General features: G+C 43.3%; 1 protein-coding gene across 1 annotated transcript in view; it reads left to right on the top strand.

Moving 5' to 3' along the window:
* paxip1 (PAX interacting (with transcription-activation domain) protein 1) overlaps nucleotides 1-18,019 on the top strand; it is a 97,729-nt gene that overhangs the window by 45,309 nt on the left and 34,401 nt on the right. Inside the window, exons 8-9 of the mRNA XM_020516200.2 lie at nucleotides 4,480-4,574; nucleotides 11,006-11,101. Of these exons, the coding sequence (XP_020371789.2) occupies nucleotides 4,480-4,574; nucleotides 11,006-11,101 (191 nt within the window). The remainder of the gene's footprint in view (nucleotides 1-4,479; nucleotides 4,575-11,005; nucleotides 11,102-18,019) is intronic.

The following is an 18,019-nucleotide window of genomic DNA, read 5'->3' as shown; positions in this document are numbered from 1 at the left end:
CCCATGTGCTGTTGCAGGACTCGCTGCCCGCGCGCTGCTCTGGGGGCCGCGCGCTGCTCTGGGGGCTGGTTCCCATGTGCTGTTCCGGGACTCGCTGCTCTGGGGGCTGGTTCCCATGTGCTGCTCCAGGACTCGCGGCTCGCCGTGTTCGGGGGCTCATGGGGTGTGCCTGCAGGCCCCAGAGCGCAAGGCCGCTCTGCCTGTACTGTCTTCCATCTGCCGCGGGACTTGCCTGTGCCCGCTGTGCAACTCCACTCTCCAGGGGAGTGGCGGGGGCTGGAGAAAGAGAAAACCACAAAGAGGAGAGGGAAAAAAAATACAGGGAAAAGCAGAGCAGAGTGAGCAAAGATTTCCAGGTCGACCCCACTCAAACCTGCCTCGTAACAGTCCCTCCCTAACTGATAACGGCCGAATGGACCTTCTCTGTCTCCAATGCCAGTCTATCTTTTCTTACATAAAGAGCCCAAAACTGTTCACAGTATTTGTGAATACTGGCAGCACAGTGGCTCAGTGGTTAGCATTGCTGCTTCTCAGCACCAAGGACCTGGGTTCAGTTCTAGTGTTGTGCAGCTGTCTGTGTGGAGTTTGCACAATCTCTCCGTGTCTGCATGGGTTTCCTCTGGGTGCTCTGGTTTCCTCCCACAGTCCAAAGATGTGCAGGCTAGGTGGATTGGCCATGCTAAATTGCCCGTAGTGTTCAGTAATGTGTAAGTTGGGTGGATTAGCCATGGGAGTTTCTGTGTTACAGGGATAGGGTAGGAGGGTGGGATCTTCTTCGGAGGGTCAGTGTGGACTTGATGGGCTGAACAGCCTGTTTCCACACAATGAATTCTGTTCCAGCTGTGGTCTGATTAGTTAGTGCCAAATGTTGCTAAAAATGTATAATTATTGTAAAACCTCTACTTTAATATTCCATTCCATTTGAAATAAAGGTCAACAGTCCATTTGCTGAATTTGGATGCTAGCTTTCCAGGATGTATGGATGATTAACGGGGTTTAGTTTTAGTTTTAAGTTTATTTCTGTGGGCAGTTTGAGTTTTATTCCCATGAAGCCCAGAATGTTTGTGAACAAAATGACTGTATAATGTTAATATTCCCCTACTGTAGCTGCCTAGTCACAACATGTCTAAACATATTGACCATCACCTTCTGGCTCCCTGCTTAATTGAGCAATCTTATTCATCAACAGTTGCAAGAGCTCACCCTGGACAGGTCCTCGATTAATTTTAAAGGGCCTGTATTAACCTGAGAGGATGTAAGAGCAGGACAAAAATACTGCCTGCTAAAGGTCTTCAATGAGCAGGTCAAGTGGAAATAAACGCTTGTCAAGGGGCAAATACAAATGCAAATTAAATAGCACCACTTAAGTGCACCCATTCTTTCCCTGCTGCACTGTAATCTGACTGTGTGTGTCCTTGGCATTTAAAACAAAGTGTGAATTGGGAAAGTCTGAAATGTTTGTCTTTGTTTAGTGCTGGCAGGTTTGATGTTTGCCATTGCAGTAACAGATGATACAACGTGGTGACTGACTGAAACTGCTTTTGTAAATGAGGCAATAAGAATTGTGAGGTGGTTTATGTGTAGCATAAATATAGACCACTTGAGTTGAATAGTTTGTTCTTATGCAGTATGTATTCAAATTCTTAAAAAAAAAATTGCAAAGACACAACAATTGAAGCTGTTTTTGTTTTGCACATAGCCACGTAGCAGTATGGAGCTTGATGAATAGAGAATGTTACTGAAACTTGTCAAGACAAATACAAGAATTATAAACGACTGCAGTAATTTATGCAGCAGGAACTCTTAACAGCAGTACTACTTTTTAAAAAACCTGTTCTGCAATTTGAAAAGAAAAGTAGAAATTGCTGGAAAAGCTTAGCAGGTTGGGCAGCCTCTGTGGAGACAGATCAGAGTTAATGTTTTGGGTCGAGTGACCCTTCCTCGGCTCTGATTCCATTTTCTATTTTTGTCTCTGATTTACAGCATCCACAGTTCTTTGGTTTTTATTTCTATAATTTGAAAATCTGTTGTTTTTTTTTTTCAGAAGGAATGTGATGTTAGCACTTGTGTGAAAATGTCTTATTTTTGCATTAAGCGGTGAACAGGATGACCCATTATTGCAACCACTTGCTTGCAGGCAGGAATTTATAAGCAAAAAGTCACTATAAAAATGGTGCTTTTGGGTTCAGTCACCCCCTGAGGCGGTGACGATTTAAACATTTATTCGCAGCTGGGAGGTAATGGGAGAATATGGTCTATAAATGGCTGGTTGGAGTGTCTGAAAATCTAACGAAGAAAGTTTCCTGATCTATTATTGGTACACATATAGAAGGGTTTTGTGGAAGGTTTAGGTGTTTTGTGGTTCCCACTCCAGCATTTTTGATGTAGAGACCACTGTGTTTTTCCAGTGAGTTTACATTCATTCATTGCTGGTCACACACAGGCTTGTGTCAGAAAGATCTTATTAAATGGTTCATTTTTCTGAAGAAGGGTCTAGGCCCGAAATATCAGCTTTCCTGCTCCTCTGATGCTGCTTGGCCTGCTGTGTTCACCCAGCTCTACACCTTGTTATCTCGGATTCTCCAGCATCTGCAGTTCCTACTGTCTCTGATTAAATGGTTATTTGAGTCTTGCGTGCATTGTCAGTGTTTATTCTGAAGCCCCATCCAATAACGCTGCAAAATAAGGAGAAGACCAAAGCCATTGTCTTCGGCCCTCTGGACAGACCCTGATCGCTAACTCCGCCTTCCTCACCGCTAACTGAGTTAATCACGACCTTGCTAGTGTCTTTGACCCTTCAGAGTTTCCGATCGCGCATCCACACCTACCCAGAAGTGTCTGAAGTCACATTCCTGTTGACTTGCACAATACTGACTCTGCCTCGGTCTATCTGCTTGAAACCTTCGCCCGTGCTTCTGTCATTTGTAAACGTGACTACTCCTGACTGGCTTTTTTTTTAATTTATTTGTTCACGGGATGAGGGCGTCGCTGGCCAGGCAGCATTTATTGCCCATCCCTAATTGTCCAGAGGCAGTTAAGAGTCAACCACATTGCTGTGGGTCTGGAGTCTCATGTAGGCCAGACCAGGTAAGGATGGCAGTTTCCTTCCCTAAATGACATTAGTGAACCAGAGATAGTGGGAACTGCCGATGCTGGAGAATCTGAGATAACAAGGTGTAGAGCTGGATGAACGCAGCAGGCCAAGCAGCTGACATTTCGGGTCTGGACCCTTCTTCAGAAATGAAAATTGAACCAGATGGGTTTTTCTAACAATCGACAATGGATTCATGGTCATCATAGATTGTTAATTCCAGATATTTATTGAATTCAAATTCCATCATCTGCCGTGGCAGGGTTCGAACCCAGGTCTCCAGAACGTTATCTGGATCACTGGATTAACTGTCCAGCAATAATACCACTCGGCTAAAACCCATCTGGTTCACTAATGTCTTTCGGGGAAGGAAACTGCTATCCTTACCTGGTCTGGCTTACATGAGACTCCAGACCCACAGCAATGTGGTTGACTCTTAACCACCCTCTGGGCAATGAGGGATGGGTAATAAATGCTGCCTGGCCAGCGACGTCTTCATCCCGTGAATGAACAAAGAATAAAATGAATAAAGAAGGCAGTCGCCTCCCCTATTCGGGATCATATTAGGGACCACACAGGCTTTCCACTCTTTGTCTTCCGGCACATTCTTTATACCTATTACCGCTGTGACCTAACAAAAACAGGAATTGCTGGAAAAGCTCAGCAGGTCAGGCAGCGCCTGTGAAGAGAAATCAAAGTTAATGTTTTGGGTCCGGTGACTCTTCCTCAGAACTGATGGTAGCTAACTTTCCCACTGATCTACGCTGGTTCCCACATTTCCACTCTTTTAAAATTCTTGTCGCTTTTCATATCTTGTCTGCCTCGTCCTTATTTCTGTAATGCCTCTTATCTTCACAACTTTACAAGAAAGCTGTTTATATAACTCCGGCAATTTGAATTTCTCCACCATTGATGGCTACATTTCCAGCTGCTAAAACCCGAAACTCTGGAGTTCTCTCTTGAAATCCCTGTCTCTGTTCCTTTTTAAGATGCTCCTTAAAACCAACGTCTTTGCCTAGCTTCTGGCCGTCTGCCCTAATATTTCTTTATTCCTCTGTGTCAGATGTTGGTTTATGATGCTCTTGTGAAAGTGCTTTAGGATGTTTGATAACGATAAAGGTGCAATATAGATGTTAATTTGTGTATGTATAAAGTGTGCAGCTGCAGGAGGGGGTTGGATTCCTTTCTGACACAGATTGCTGTAAAATCAGATTAAGGGACCACATAGGATTAATCGTGTGGGAACAAACTACAATTCTGAAATATTTTTAGGCACTCTATTTATATTCAGTAATGCATCTGAACATGTCAGCACATCTGCGTAGTCGTGAATTGTATAATTGCAATTATTAATTGCTCAGTTTCCTTCCTCTTTTTTTTCTTTTCAGTCCCAGAAGAGTCCTTTTTATTGGGTTGCGTTTTTGCAATTGCTGACTACCCTGAGCAAATGTCAGATAAACAACTGTTGGCAACTTGGAAAAAGGTAATAACTCATGCATTGCTAGGTGACAAAATTGGATTGTGGATTTGCAGCTCTGCTGAGGATAACCGGTGCGATGTTTTAATTTTGTTGATGCTTCCACTTATTTTGAGGGGTGTTGAAGAGATCCAGAACAAGAGGGGTAAGGGATCCTAATGCAAGTAGGCCACTATTGGATTTAATGGGGCATTCAAAGGAGACATGTTTACACAGACCTGGGTTGGAATGGCAAGCTTGTTATTGCACTGAGTCACTCACCAGAATGGTATAGATGCCTTTTTGAGGGAAGCCAGCTAAGGACATGAGGAGAAAGGAGTTTGAGAAACCTTCAGTAAGTGCTGACTCCACTCATTCCTAGGATGAAGGACTCCTCTTACCAAGAAGTGTGCAACAGGTTAAACATTGATTTACTGGGGCTGAGAAGAATGTGAGGTCATTTTGTTGTAATCATAGAATCCCTACAGTATGGAAGCAGGCCATTAGCCTATCAAATCTACACCAACCCTTCGTAGAGCATCCCACCCAGACCCACTCCCCTACCCTGTGCCTGTAACCCTGCATTTCCCATGGCCAATCCACCTAACCTGCACATCTTTGGACTGTGGATGGAAACTGGAGCACACAGAGGGAGGAAACCCATGCAGACACGGGGAGAATGTGCAAACTCCACACAGACAGTCGTCTGAGGGTGGAATCGAACCCGGGTCCCTGGTTCTGTGAGGCAGTAGTACTTGCCACTGTGCCACTCAAACACATCATTGTTGGCAGACAGAAGGCCTTTGTCATTGATGACTGGTCACTAGTCCACTGACTAATCATCATATATGTTCCAATAAGGCCAACTTCGACAAGGGAACCTCCGAAATGTCCACCTTCTTCCTCCACCGAGGATTCCCCAGCTCCGTTGTTGACAGGACCCTCAACCGTGTCCGGCCCATCTCCCGCACTTCCACCCTCACCCACTCTGTTCCCTCCTGCAACTGCAATAGGGCTCCCTCGTCCTTACCTGCAATCCCACCAGCATCCACATCCAGAAGATCATCAGACTCCATTTCCACCATCTCCAGCAAGATGCCATCACCAGACTCCCCTCCCCTTCCCTTGTCCGTCTTCTGCAGGGACCATTCTCTCTGGGACACCGTGGTCCACACTTCCGTCACCCCCAACACCCACCCCCCCAACAGCACCTTCCCCTGCAACCGCTGAAAGCTTAACACCTTTCTACTTACCTCCTCCCTCCTCAGTATCCAAGGGCCCAAACATACTTTCCAGGCGAAACAGCGCTTTATCTGCACTTCTCACAATCTAGTCTACTGCATTCGCTGCTGACAATGTGGTCTCCTCTACATTGGGGAAACAAACTATAGACTAGGTGATCGCTTCAGAACATTTACATTCTGCTCGCAAAAAAGACCCTGAGCTTCCAGCTGCCTGCCACTTTAACACACCATCCTGCTCCCTGGCCAACATCTCTGACTCTGGCTTGCTGCAGTGTTCCAGCAAAGCCCAACGCAAGCTGGAGGAACAATACCTCATTTTCCGCTTGGGGAACCTGCAGCCCTCTGGGCTCAATACCAAGTTCAATAATTTTATGGCCTAAACCCTCCCATGTCCTAGCCCCCTACCCCACCCACCAGGCCTTGTTATCACATAGTTTATGATTACACACTACCCATTGTTAACCACTAACAGTCTCTGTTAACAGCTATTCACCCTCTTAGCCAGATCATTATCCACTCCTTTATCTGTCCAACTGTTCTTCTCCGTCTCTTTGTGCTCTATGCCCAACTATTGTTTACTCATTATCCCCTCCCCCCATCCTATCTACTGCATGTAAACTGACATTTTCCTCCCTACCATCAGTCCTGAGGAAGGGTCACTGGACCCGAACGTTAACTCTGATTTCTCTTCACAGATGCTGCAAGACCTGCTGAGCTTTTCCAGCAACTTCTGTTTTTGTATCAATCAGCTACTTGTTCCAGGTAATGTATAGGATTCTGAAGGAGTCTGGATAGGCTCAATATTTGGAAGACATTTCCTGTTGTAAGACTAAAACGAGGAGATATAATTCAAGAATAAGGAGTCGCCATCTTAAAAATGGGGGAATAAATTATTTCTCTGAGGATCGTTAGAGTTTGGAATTCTCTTCCCCAGAACCTAATGGAGTCTGAGTGAATTAGAGTTTTGATTAATACGGGAGTCCAGGCATATGGGAGTCAGATGGGAAAGTGTAGCTGAGACCACAGTCAGATAAGCTTTGATCTTATTACATGGTGAAGTGAGCTCAAGGTGTCAAATGTGCTGCTTCTGCTCCTAGATCTTTTGTTCATGTGGTGGAGACAGATTCAACTGTGGGTCTGAAAAGGGAAATGGTCAATGATCTGAAGAAGAAGAATTGTCAAGTCAAGAGGAAAGGCAGGGAGTCTGCATTGGCAGTGATCACTGTGTGGCCTTTTGGTCATTCTGATGTATATAGTTGACAGTGTTGGCTGCAGAGGTGTGGGAGGGGGCTAATATGGAGTATAATCACTGGCACAGGCTTGTTGGGCTGAAGAATGGCTCGTTTATGTTCGTTACATTCTGTGTAATTTATCATTGGATCAGAGTAAAATCGTCTGCAATTGACTAAGAGGAAGGACTGGAAAAGCTAAGCACTTGATCCTTGAAAGGCAGTGTCTGCGAGAATAAATTTAAACTAGGATATTGAAGCAGTGCAGTAAGCGAAGCTGATAGCGAGTCCGGATGGTGGTCAGCCATGAGAGACTTAGCCCAGCATAGTGGAGAGCGTGCCTTTGTGGGGTGTGTAGGCCCATTGTGGAGGTGAGTCTGTCCTCATGGGGAATGCCCAACGTGGAGTGACTGCAGGCCCATGGCTGTAGGAGGAATGTGATGCTGAACTTTTTAAATTGTATTTCTTTAGTATTTTTTGTTTTGTGTCTAAGATTTTGTACCTAAGAATGGCACAGCAATGACAACTTTGTACACTTTTCACTGTACTCCTGTAGTTCTGTACTTTAATACACGTGACAATAAAATCTAATTCCAATTCTATTCTGCAATGTTGCTTGAGGATTCCTAGGACAAGGAAATATTGATTAAACTTTGTGAAAAGGGCATCGCCTCAAAATAAAGGGAAGCAGATGTAGGACTGAGGTCAGGAGGAACTTCTTCACCCAAAGGGTTGTGAATCTGTGGAATTCCCTGCCCAGTGAAGCGGTTGAAGCTACCTCACTGAATGTGTTTAAGGCAAGGCTAGATAAGTTTTTGAACAGTAAAGGAATTAAGGGTTATGGTGAGTGGGCGGGTAAGTGGAGCTGAGTCTCAAAGATCAGCCATGATCTTATTAAATGGCGGGGCAGGCTCGAGGGGCCAGATGGTCTACTCCTGCTCCTAGTTCTTATGTTCTTATGTTCTAAAAAGGAATTTAGGTTTGACCCTGGGATGTCTTTCGAACCAATGGAGTTTAGTTTGAGACTAGTCATTGTATTTGTAAGATCCCACAATTAGGAATGTTGTAATGACCAGACAATTTACTTTTTACTAAACTTAAATAGGCATAATGACATGGGAATGAGGGCAGGGCTCTCTGGAGTGGCCTGGACCAGAAAACGTTTTACAGAAGAGACGATGGAGGAACAATGACAGACATTTAGGAAAAAAAAACTTCACAGCTCACAGCAAACAAATATCCCAGTGAGGAAGAAGGATACTAGGAAGAGGATAAATCAACAATGGCAACCTGGAAAGTCAAAATAGTATCACATTGAAAGAAAAAGCATGCAGTTTGGCAACAACTTATTTAATTTTAGTAACAGGTGTTTCCAACCCACTTCTCAAACAAATGCTAAATTCTATCATATTATGATGACTGTTCCTTAGTAGATCTTTTTCTTCTAAGATCATCTATTAAGCCTGCCTCATGACACATTACTGGATCCGAAATGGCCTATTTGGATCCACACCATATTGTTGTGGGGTACCTATTCTGAATAGCAGTTTGGCAAGGACTAGTGGTAAAACCAACAGAAGATGACAGAAAAAAGGTGGTGAAGTTAAGCCATGAGTGCAATCTCGCAAGTATCATAACAACAGGCAGTAAGACCTTCTTTAAATAGGAAAAAAAAGGAGAGCAGGGGGTGGGGGGACAACTGTGAGCATAGGCTCCTTAAAGTGTCTGAGGAAGTAATAACGGGGAGCCAGGAAATGGCAGAAGAACTAAGCAATAGTCTTCACTGCAGAGAATACGATAGCATTCCCAAATTACCATGCATCCAGGAGGAAGGGGGACAAAATAAATATAAACTATCACTAGAAAACAAGAACTAGGGAAATTAATGGAATGAAAGGCTGAAACGTCCCTTAGTCTGGAGGGCTGCATCCTAAGGTTTTAAACAAAGTAGCGACAGAGGTAGTGAATGTAATCTTGTCAGAACCTTTAGATTCTGGAAAAATCCCAGGTGATTTTTAGAAGACGGACAAGGGCAGGACTTGCACGGTTGATGGTAGAGCCCCGGGGAGTGTTGTTGAACAAGGACACCTACAGGTTCAAGTACATAGTTCTTTCAGTTTTGTGCCACAGGCAGATAGGGTGGTTAAGAAGGTGTTTAACACGGTTGCCTTCATTGCTCAGACCTTTGAGTCTAGGAGTTGGGGCGTTCTGTTGAGGCTACTTTTGGAGTACTGTGTATAGTTCTGCTTGCCCTGCTATGGGAAGGATATTGTTAAATTGGAGAGGGTTCAGAAAAGATTTACCAGGATGTTGCCAGGATTGGAGGGTTTGAGTTCCAAGGAGAGGTAGGGACTGTTTTCACTGGAGCGTAGGAGGTTGAGGGGTGACCTTTATGGAGGTTTATAAAATCATGAGGGATGTAGGTAAGGTAAATAGCAAATGCCTTTCCCCTTGCTGGGGGAGTTCAAAACTAGAAGGCATATTTTTAAGGTGAGAGGAGAAAGATTTGAGAGAGACCTGAGAGGCAACTTTTTCACACTGAGGCTGGTTCATGTGTGGAATGAACTGTCTGATGAAATGGTGGATGCAAGTACATTTACAACATTTAAAAGATGTTTGGATAAGTACATGAATGAGAGAGATTTACAGGGATATGGACCAAGCGGAGGCAAATGGGACTAATTTAATTTGGTAACATGGAACATAGTGTGGACTGGTTGGACTGAAGGGTCTGTTTCTATGCTGTACGATTCTATGACTTCCTTGGATGCTAGTATATCTTTCCTTAGATAAGGGACCCAAAACTGTTGACAGTGTTTCCGATATAGTCTCATGAATGCTTTTATAGTTTTTGCAAAAGCCTGGGTCTGGAAGGACTTTGAAAATAAGTCGAGTAGTTTGGCCTTGTACTCATTGCAGTTGAGAACAACGAGAGGCGACCTTATTGAAGTAGAAGCTTTTTAGGGACATTGACCTGGTAGGTACTGACAGGTTGCCGGGGAGTGTAGATTGCATTATCCCAGGGTAAGGAGTTGCATATTTGAGGCAGAAATGAGGAGGAATATTTTGAGAGCAATGAATATACAGAATTCATTACTGCAGAGGCTGTCGTGGCTGGGTTGTTTAAATAAAGTCAAGGCTGAGAGAAGTTTTTTTAATCCGTAACAAGAATCAAGGATTTTGGTGGAGTTGAGATTTTTCAGGTCAGCCATGATCTCATTGGTGTAACAGAACACTGGATGGGTTGAATAGCCTGCCTCTGTGATTTTTGGTTGAGAGATAAACATTGGCCCAGACAGAGGTAACTACTGTCTCTGCCTTAAAAAGAGCAGTGAGATATTTTAGATCCACTTGTCAAAGCAGCCAACGGTATAGACATCATGCCTTTTCTGGAAAGTTGCTTCCCTTAATGCTTCAGTACCACACCGGGAGTGTGAACCTGGATTATACCTTCGGGACCCTGAACTGGGACTTGAATCCACATTCTTCTGTTTCAAACAGAAGTACGACCAAGTTAACCATGACTGTCCTGTGCAGTGCTCTTCCAGGTAGGGAGAGAGAGTCCAGGCAAATGTCTGAGACCACTAGACAGATAATGTCTGTTTTAAAAAGCGAATCTACACAGTTTAGTCAAATTGCCTCCCTGTCTCATCTCGTGTTCTGTGTGCATCACTGAAAGATATGGAACCAGAAGTAAATCCATTCAGTTCTTGATCTGCACTGAACTAGCTGATTTTAGTCATTAGGAGTTCTACATTCCATCTCAGCTGTGCTGTGGTGCATTAAATATATGGCAAAAATTAAACTGGTAAATTTCTTAAAATGAGTAAATATTTGGGGGGTAATGCAGTTTAATCCAAAGCTTGCAAACAATGTGACCTGATGACATGGTTTAACTTTAGGAAAGTCTTCTGATTATAGTTGTAGTAAAGATTCATATGGTGTATAAATGATTTTCTAAGTGTGTTTTTATGTCATTGTCCAGATTATCCAAGCCCACGGTGGAATTGTAGATCCCACCCTGACCAACAGATGCACGCACCTCCTGTGTGAAAGTCAGGTCAGCAATATGTACACCCAGGTAAGCGCACACATTTCGTTTCGTTTCCTTTCCCTTCCTTGCATGCATGTCATCAAGATAGTTTTGGGAAAACATTATGCAGTCTCGTTCAGTCTCCCAGCTTGTTTTGTGCATTGTATTAATAAAAAAAAATTAGTTTTAATACAGCTTCTATTGATGGTTCATTGCTGCTCACTAATCTGTTTAGTAAACTGTATTATGTGCAATCTCTGATTCTGTGAAATGTAATTTGAGATGGAAAGATGATATTTTTGTGCGTGGATTAAAACAGTCCTACGTAACACTCTGCCTCTGGTATTTCCCTCGATGTTTACGATTGAGAGTAAAATAATAGGAACGTATCATCCTTACAATGTTCTCTATTTGCATATCAATGCATATTGTTCCCAGTTGTATTAGCTCTGTGCTGCTGTTAGTGGCTATATTTTAATCTCTCGCAGCTTAAGGCCATGGAAAGCCAGTACAGGCAATGTGATGGAAGAGGGGCTGAATGGCCTACTCTTGTTTCCCCTGCTCCAGTTTCTTTTTGGCTTTTGATGTACAGAATATCAACTCGTGCCATTTAATAGTTTTAAAACCTACTGCTGGGTCAGCCATGACCCGTAACTTGAGTCTCATTCTAGAGTTTTGACTTTAGTTCGAATGTTATCATGGATCTGAAGTGAGGGAGCATTTAGGGGAGGTATTTGGGATTTGAGGAATCGATCATATCCGCTGGGTCTGGAGCATGGATTATGTCGTGCGGAGTCAAGCCCAAAGAGGGAAGAGCGAGCTGTGCAGGAGGACCACCCCCCCCACCCCCACCCCTGGTATCTATGGCAGCGGCGTTGAGAACATGCAGCTGAGGTCTCCCAGATAGCGAGCTGAGTGGAGGAGATTGGGACTCTATTATGGCTAAGCACTCAAGAACGGCTTCTAACTTTATTTTCTTAGTTTATATTAAGAAGTACTTTTGTTAACTATGATTTCTTTATTTTTCTACGCTAATAGTCTGTAATGCGTAACTTTTTATACTTTGCTTCTGTCTTTTACTACTTTGTGCCTCAGTTTTTTTACCTAGATACCTTTGTACCTAAGATGTGCGTGGCGACATTGTACACTTTTCACTGTTCCCCTGTACTTCTGTACTTGGGTACACATGACAATACAATCTAAACCTAATATCCTATGATAACCTGTAGAAAATAGGGGCAAGAATAGGCCATTGGGCCCTTTGAGCCTGCTTATCTGACTCTGTACCCTTTTCCAGTTTTCGCCCCATACCCTTTGATCCCTTTATCCCTAACAGCTATATTCTACAATATACAAATGAAGTGTTCTGTCTCTCGAGCAGAGTGAATAAATAAACCACAGGTCTTCCTTTCCCTCTTAATTGAGTGAAGAGCCATGGCATTTCACTGCATAGAAGAGTACTTGACATATTGCATCTCTGACATTTTACTGTCATTCAAAACTAATCCTGCTTGCTTTGTGCTTATTCTCTTTTCAAATTCTCCCTGTGTCAACCAATTCTTAAAGCAAAACGTTTTCCACCTATGTATAACGCTCGATGTAAAGGGAGAGTACAATTACCTTCTGATTATTTACTCATAACCTAACGACAGCCTGTCGACCAAAGACAGTCATCTTTTTGTATTCACGCTCTGAAAAGGCTTCATAATTTTCAAAGCCTCCATTAAATTTTCTCTTGGGTTTCTGTGCTTCAACAGAAATGGTCTGTCTCATTCCTACCAATAACTATAGTTTCCTGTTCCAATGGTACTAAGTTGTATGTTTGTTCTGGCTTTCTAATTTCTTCCATAGTGAGTTGCTTCAGACGATGCACAGTATTGTAACTGTGACACAACCCGTGGTTTACATGTGTGTAATTTGTCCTTTTATTCTTGTATGTTAATCAGCTATTTATAAAGCCCCGAATTCATTGGCCTTTCTTTACGGCTTTATCTGCCGGCGTGTTCCCTATGAAGTTGTGTGTGCAAACTTGGTCATTGTCTTTTCAGTTGAGTATTTATTCCCTTGGCCTGTCTGCGGTAACTATTGCAGACCGAGGAGGCGATGTTGGCCATCAGCTCTGCTCTCCGTCCAATCCACTGCCAACACTATTTTCATTTTTAGTTGCGACATGGTTTTGGACCGAAATAAACAAAAGCACAAGTCTAACGTGAAAGCAAAAGGCTGGAAATGTGCAGAGGGTTGAAACTTGTCTGTGTGAAAGAAACAGAGACTGGTTATGAAGTTTCGGGTATTCAGCGTCCATATGAAGTTTCGGGTATTCAGCGTCCTGTGAGAACAGACAGCTGAGGTCTCCCAGAGAAGTTTGGGGCCCCGTTATAGCTAAACACTCAAGAAAGACTATTGAACTTTTAACTTTATTTCTTTGTTTTCTTAGTTTGCATTAAGAAGCACTTAAACGTTTAACTATTACATTTATTTCTTTATTCCTCTACTTATAGTATAATTGTCTGTAATGCTTAACTTTATTTCTCTCTCTTTTACTACTTTGTACCTGTTAAGATTTTTGTGACTAGGTAGCCATGTGTAGTGACATTGTAGACTTTTCACCATACACCCTACTTCTGTATTTGAGTACACGTGACCAGAAAATCTAGATCTGATATCCAGTGGCCATTAGAGGCTCTGACTGACCAGATTGCAAACTTCCAAAAGGTTTTCCGTGGCTCCTCCTTCATTCTGAGGAGGTAATCGCACTGGAAATCTGAAGGACAGATCAGTGCCAGTCAATCGTAGCCTTATAGCAGGGTAGTGATTGGGACCACAGTGGCCTGCAGTGGTCTTTGACAAAAATTTGCCGGCAATACCCAAGCTGCAATGCATTCAAGGACGGTAAGCCATAAACAGTTCTCCGTGCTGGATAGCACATTGTCAACAAGTTGACAAGAATTGGGCGCCCTCACTCCAATGGGTTAGGCCAACTGAATCTGGAAAGGAAGGCTTGAAAGTACTGAGAATTGTCAGTCTAACCCGGTCTGCTGGGGGTTAAGGGTTGCTACATGACCCAAGCATGACGGTAGTCTGACTAATCTCAAAATCTGTTGCTCGCAGATGCAGGTCAAATGGCCATGAGTCAGCACCGAACTGGTCAGTGCCACTGAAAAATTGGAGGTTAGCTGATGCTGCACCTCCTGTGTTCAGGAATGGTCATGCACAAAACCAGTTCAGTACTTCATTAGACAAATTGCAGTGTAGGTCAGCTCTACAATTACTCAGAGGATCTGTCCACTTTGTTCTGCAGAGGCTGTGTCACAAGGCTTTCAATGTGTCCGCTAAATTAATTGTGTAATCTGGCTCGTAGCTTTCCAAACATGGTTGATGCACCAGAACTGAATAGCACTGTGACCACTCCCCCCACAGGATAGTGACCCCTGTGTGCAAGCACGTTAGAAACAGCTCAAATCCTAAAGCTTTGTAAGAACTCCCTTGGGATTGTTGCTGTGTTTCAGGGGTCCCTTGGCTTACTGCTGGTGACTAAACTGCTTCGTGAGAGTCATGGTTCGAGGGACTTGCACGTTGACCGCAAGAATAGTTGAGTAGGAAGTGGGAAGACGAAGCATTAAAACTCGATTCATTTTGTTTTATTTTCTTTGCCAGCTTCGTTTTCAGAGTAAACAGAAGCTGTGCCGTGGCAGGCTGTTCAGTTGCAGCAAATCTGCAAAAATTCCACAGAAGTAGTGAGTTCCAGTTTGCAAGAAGTCGTTGAATAACCCTTTGCATTCGAGCCTGTGAAGCATTGTTTTAGAACCCTGGCTTGTAAGCGATACTTGCAGTTGTCAAGATCATAAGAGGATATAAAGCTAAGTAGGCATGTTCCGAGTGAAAGAGAATGCAGGCCCAGCTTCCCAAATTTCTCCTTTTGGGACAGTCCCACCACTCTGGGAACAAGTCTGGTGAACATTTTCTGCACCCCCTCGATGGCAATAATATCCTTCCTCATGTACTTGGACCAAAACTACACACAGTACTGCAAATGTGCTCTGACCAAACTCCTATACAACTGAAGCAAGACTTTTTTTTTTATTTTCATGGACCGATAGACCAGTATTTATTGTCCATCCCGAGTTGCCCTTGAGAAGGTGGTGGTGAGCTGCCTTTTTGAACTGCTGCAGTTCATCTGCTGTGAGTTGACCCACAATGCACTTGGGGAGAATGTTCCGGGATTTTGACCCAGCGACAGTGAAGGAACGGCGATATATTTCCAAGTCAGGATGGTGAGTGGTTTGGAGAGGGACTTGCAGGTGGTGGCATTCCCATACATCTGCTGCCTTTGTCCATCCAGATGGAAGTGGTTGTGGGTTTGGCAGGTGCTGTTAAAGGATCTTTGGTGGATAAATCTCTGGGATCTGATCTAATGTATCCCAGAATGTTGTGGGAAGTAAGGGAGGACCTTACAAGACCCCTTGCAGAAATATTTGATTCATTTATAACTACAGGTGAGGTGCCTGACAACTGGAGGGTGGCTAATGTTGTACCGTTGTTTAAGAAAGTTTGTAAGGAAACACCAGGGAACTATGTGAGTCTGGCTCTTGGTTGTGGGTAAATTGTTAGACATGATTATAAAAGTTAGGATTTATGGACATTTCGAGAAGGAAAAATTGATTAGGGATAGTCAGCATGGTTTTGTGCAAGGAAAATCGCATCTCACAAACTTGATTGAGTTTTTTGAGGAAGTTACCAAAAAGATTGATGATGGCAGAGCAGTAGACATTGTTTATTTGGATTTTAGCAAAAGCCTTTGACAAGGTTCCACATGGTAGACTAATAAGTAAAGTTAGGTCACATGGGATTCGGGGTGAGCTTGCCAATTGGATACATAATTGGCTTAATGGAAGGAGACAGGGTAATGGTGGAGGGTGCTTTTCAGACTGAAGGCCTGTGACCAGCAGTGTTCTGCAGGAATCGGTTCTGGGCCTTTTTGTTTGTCATTTATATAAACAATTTGGATGAGACTTTAGAGGCATGATTAGTAAGTTTGTGGGCAACAACAAAATTGTTGGCACAGTAGACAGTGAAGAAGGTTTTCTAAGATAACAAAAGGATCTGGATCAAATGGATCAATGGGCTGATAAATGGCAGATGGAATTCAATCTGGATAAAGGCGAGGTATTGCATTTTGGTCCAACAAACAAGGGTAGGGCTTATACAATTAATGGTAGGGCCTTGGGTAGTGTTGTAGAACAGAGGGACCGATAGGTGCAGGTACATAATTCTTTGAAGGGTGGTTAAAAAGGCTTTTGGCACGCTTGCCTTCAGTTGTTGACTTGCTCGCTGAGCTGGAACTTTTATTTGCAGATGATGTTACTAGATGACATCATCAGTGCACTTCCAGTGAATCATCAGTATTCTGACCCACTTGTTGTTTGTGTGTCTTGGTTTGCTGGGGTAGGTGACATCAGTTCCGGATTTGTTTCTTAGCGGTTGGTAAGTGGGGCCCACGCTTGCCTTTCATTGCTGAGTCCTTTGAGTATAGGAGTTGGGAAGTCATTTTGAGGTTGTATGGGACATTGGTGAGGCCTCTTCTGGAATACTGTGTACAATTCTGGTCGCCGAGTTACAGGAAGGCTGTTATCAAGCTGGAGAGGGTTCGGAAAAGATTTACCAGGATGTTGCTGAGTATGGAAGGTTTGAGCTATAAGGAAAGGCTGGATGGCTGGGACTTTTTTCACTGGAGTGTAGGAGGTTGAGAGGCGACCTGATCATCCAGCTCTACACCTTTGTTATCTCAGATTCTCCAGCATCGGCAGTTCCTACTATCTCTATTTTAGATATAGAAGTACCCAGGTACAGCTTCTTCACTTACAAGATCAGTTACAGTGTAAAAATGCCACCAAGACACGGCATCGTCTTAGGTACAGAGTACCTGGGTACAATCATTGTAAATAAAGAAAAATAAATATAGAAAAAATAAAGAAAAACATTTCTATAGGAAGTGGTGGATGCAGGTACTGTTATGATATTTAATAGACATATGGATAATAAATGAATAGGAAAGGTTTAGAGGGATATGGGCCAAATGCAGATGGGTGGGACCAGATTAGTTTGGGATTGTGGTCAGCATGGACTGGTTGGTCTGAAGGGTCTGATTCCATGCTGTCTGACTCTATTTAAAATGGAGAAATACATACATGAGTTTCCATCCTTGGGTGACCCCAAAGAACATTGATTATTTTTAATGATCCTTCCCATGTTGGTTTTCTTCATGGGCATCTGATTACAGTTGGTTTCATAAAGCCATTAGCTGGGTGGATGGAAGTGGAAATCACTGATCTTTAAGTTTGGGAAGCAAAGTGAATAGGATTGATCAATGTGCATTAACTGGAAAACCAGCAGACCTTGTCGAGGCAGGGCATAGAAGATTCTATTTGGCAAATAACCTCAGGGGGAATTCTGAAAGGTTGAAGGGTTGTGGGGAATGGGCAGGAAAGTTGTGTTGATGCTGAGATGAGATCAGCCGTGATTATATTAAATAGCAGAGCAGGCTCGAGGGGCGGAATTGCCTACTCCTGCTCCCAGTTCTTACATTCTTAAAGCAGTTTGCCCATAGTTGTGGGATAGTGCACACTCTGTAAGAGTAAGCAGAATAAAAAATGTAATTTTTGATCCTGGTAGCGTGAAGCAAATGTGATTTGGGAGTGAGAGTCCACCACTACACCTGATAAAATTATTAATCAATCATTCACGAATCCAGTAAGGAATTTGAGAGAATTTTGTTTACTCTGAATGGGAAGCCCTCCCCTTCATCATGTGAATCAATGAAGGTGATGAGCACAGATGCAGTTCGAGTAAATACAGGAGGGAGAAAGGAAGAGACAGATATGTGGATAGAGTGAGACGAAGCAAGATGGCAGGAAGCTTGTGTGAAACGTAGACTGTTTGTCCCGCATAGGCTGGTGTCTTTGTAAA

The sequence above is a fragment of the Rhincodon typus genome, chromosome 2, assembly GCF_021869965.1.
Source record: "Rhincodon typus isolate 14 chromosome 2, sRhiTyp1.1, whole genome shotgun sequence".
NCBI classification, from domain to species: Eukaryota; Metazoa; Chordata; class Chondrichthyes; order Orectolobiformes; family Rhincodontidae; genus Rhincodon; species Rhincodon typus.
The sequence above is the reverse complement of the archived record's forward strand: the minus strand, read 5'-3'. Positions and strand labels throughout refer to the sequence as shown.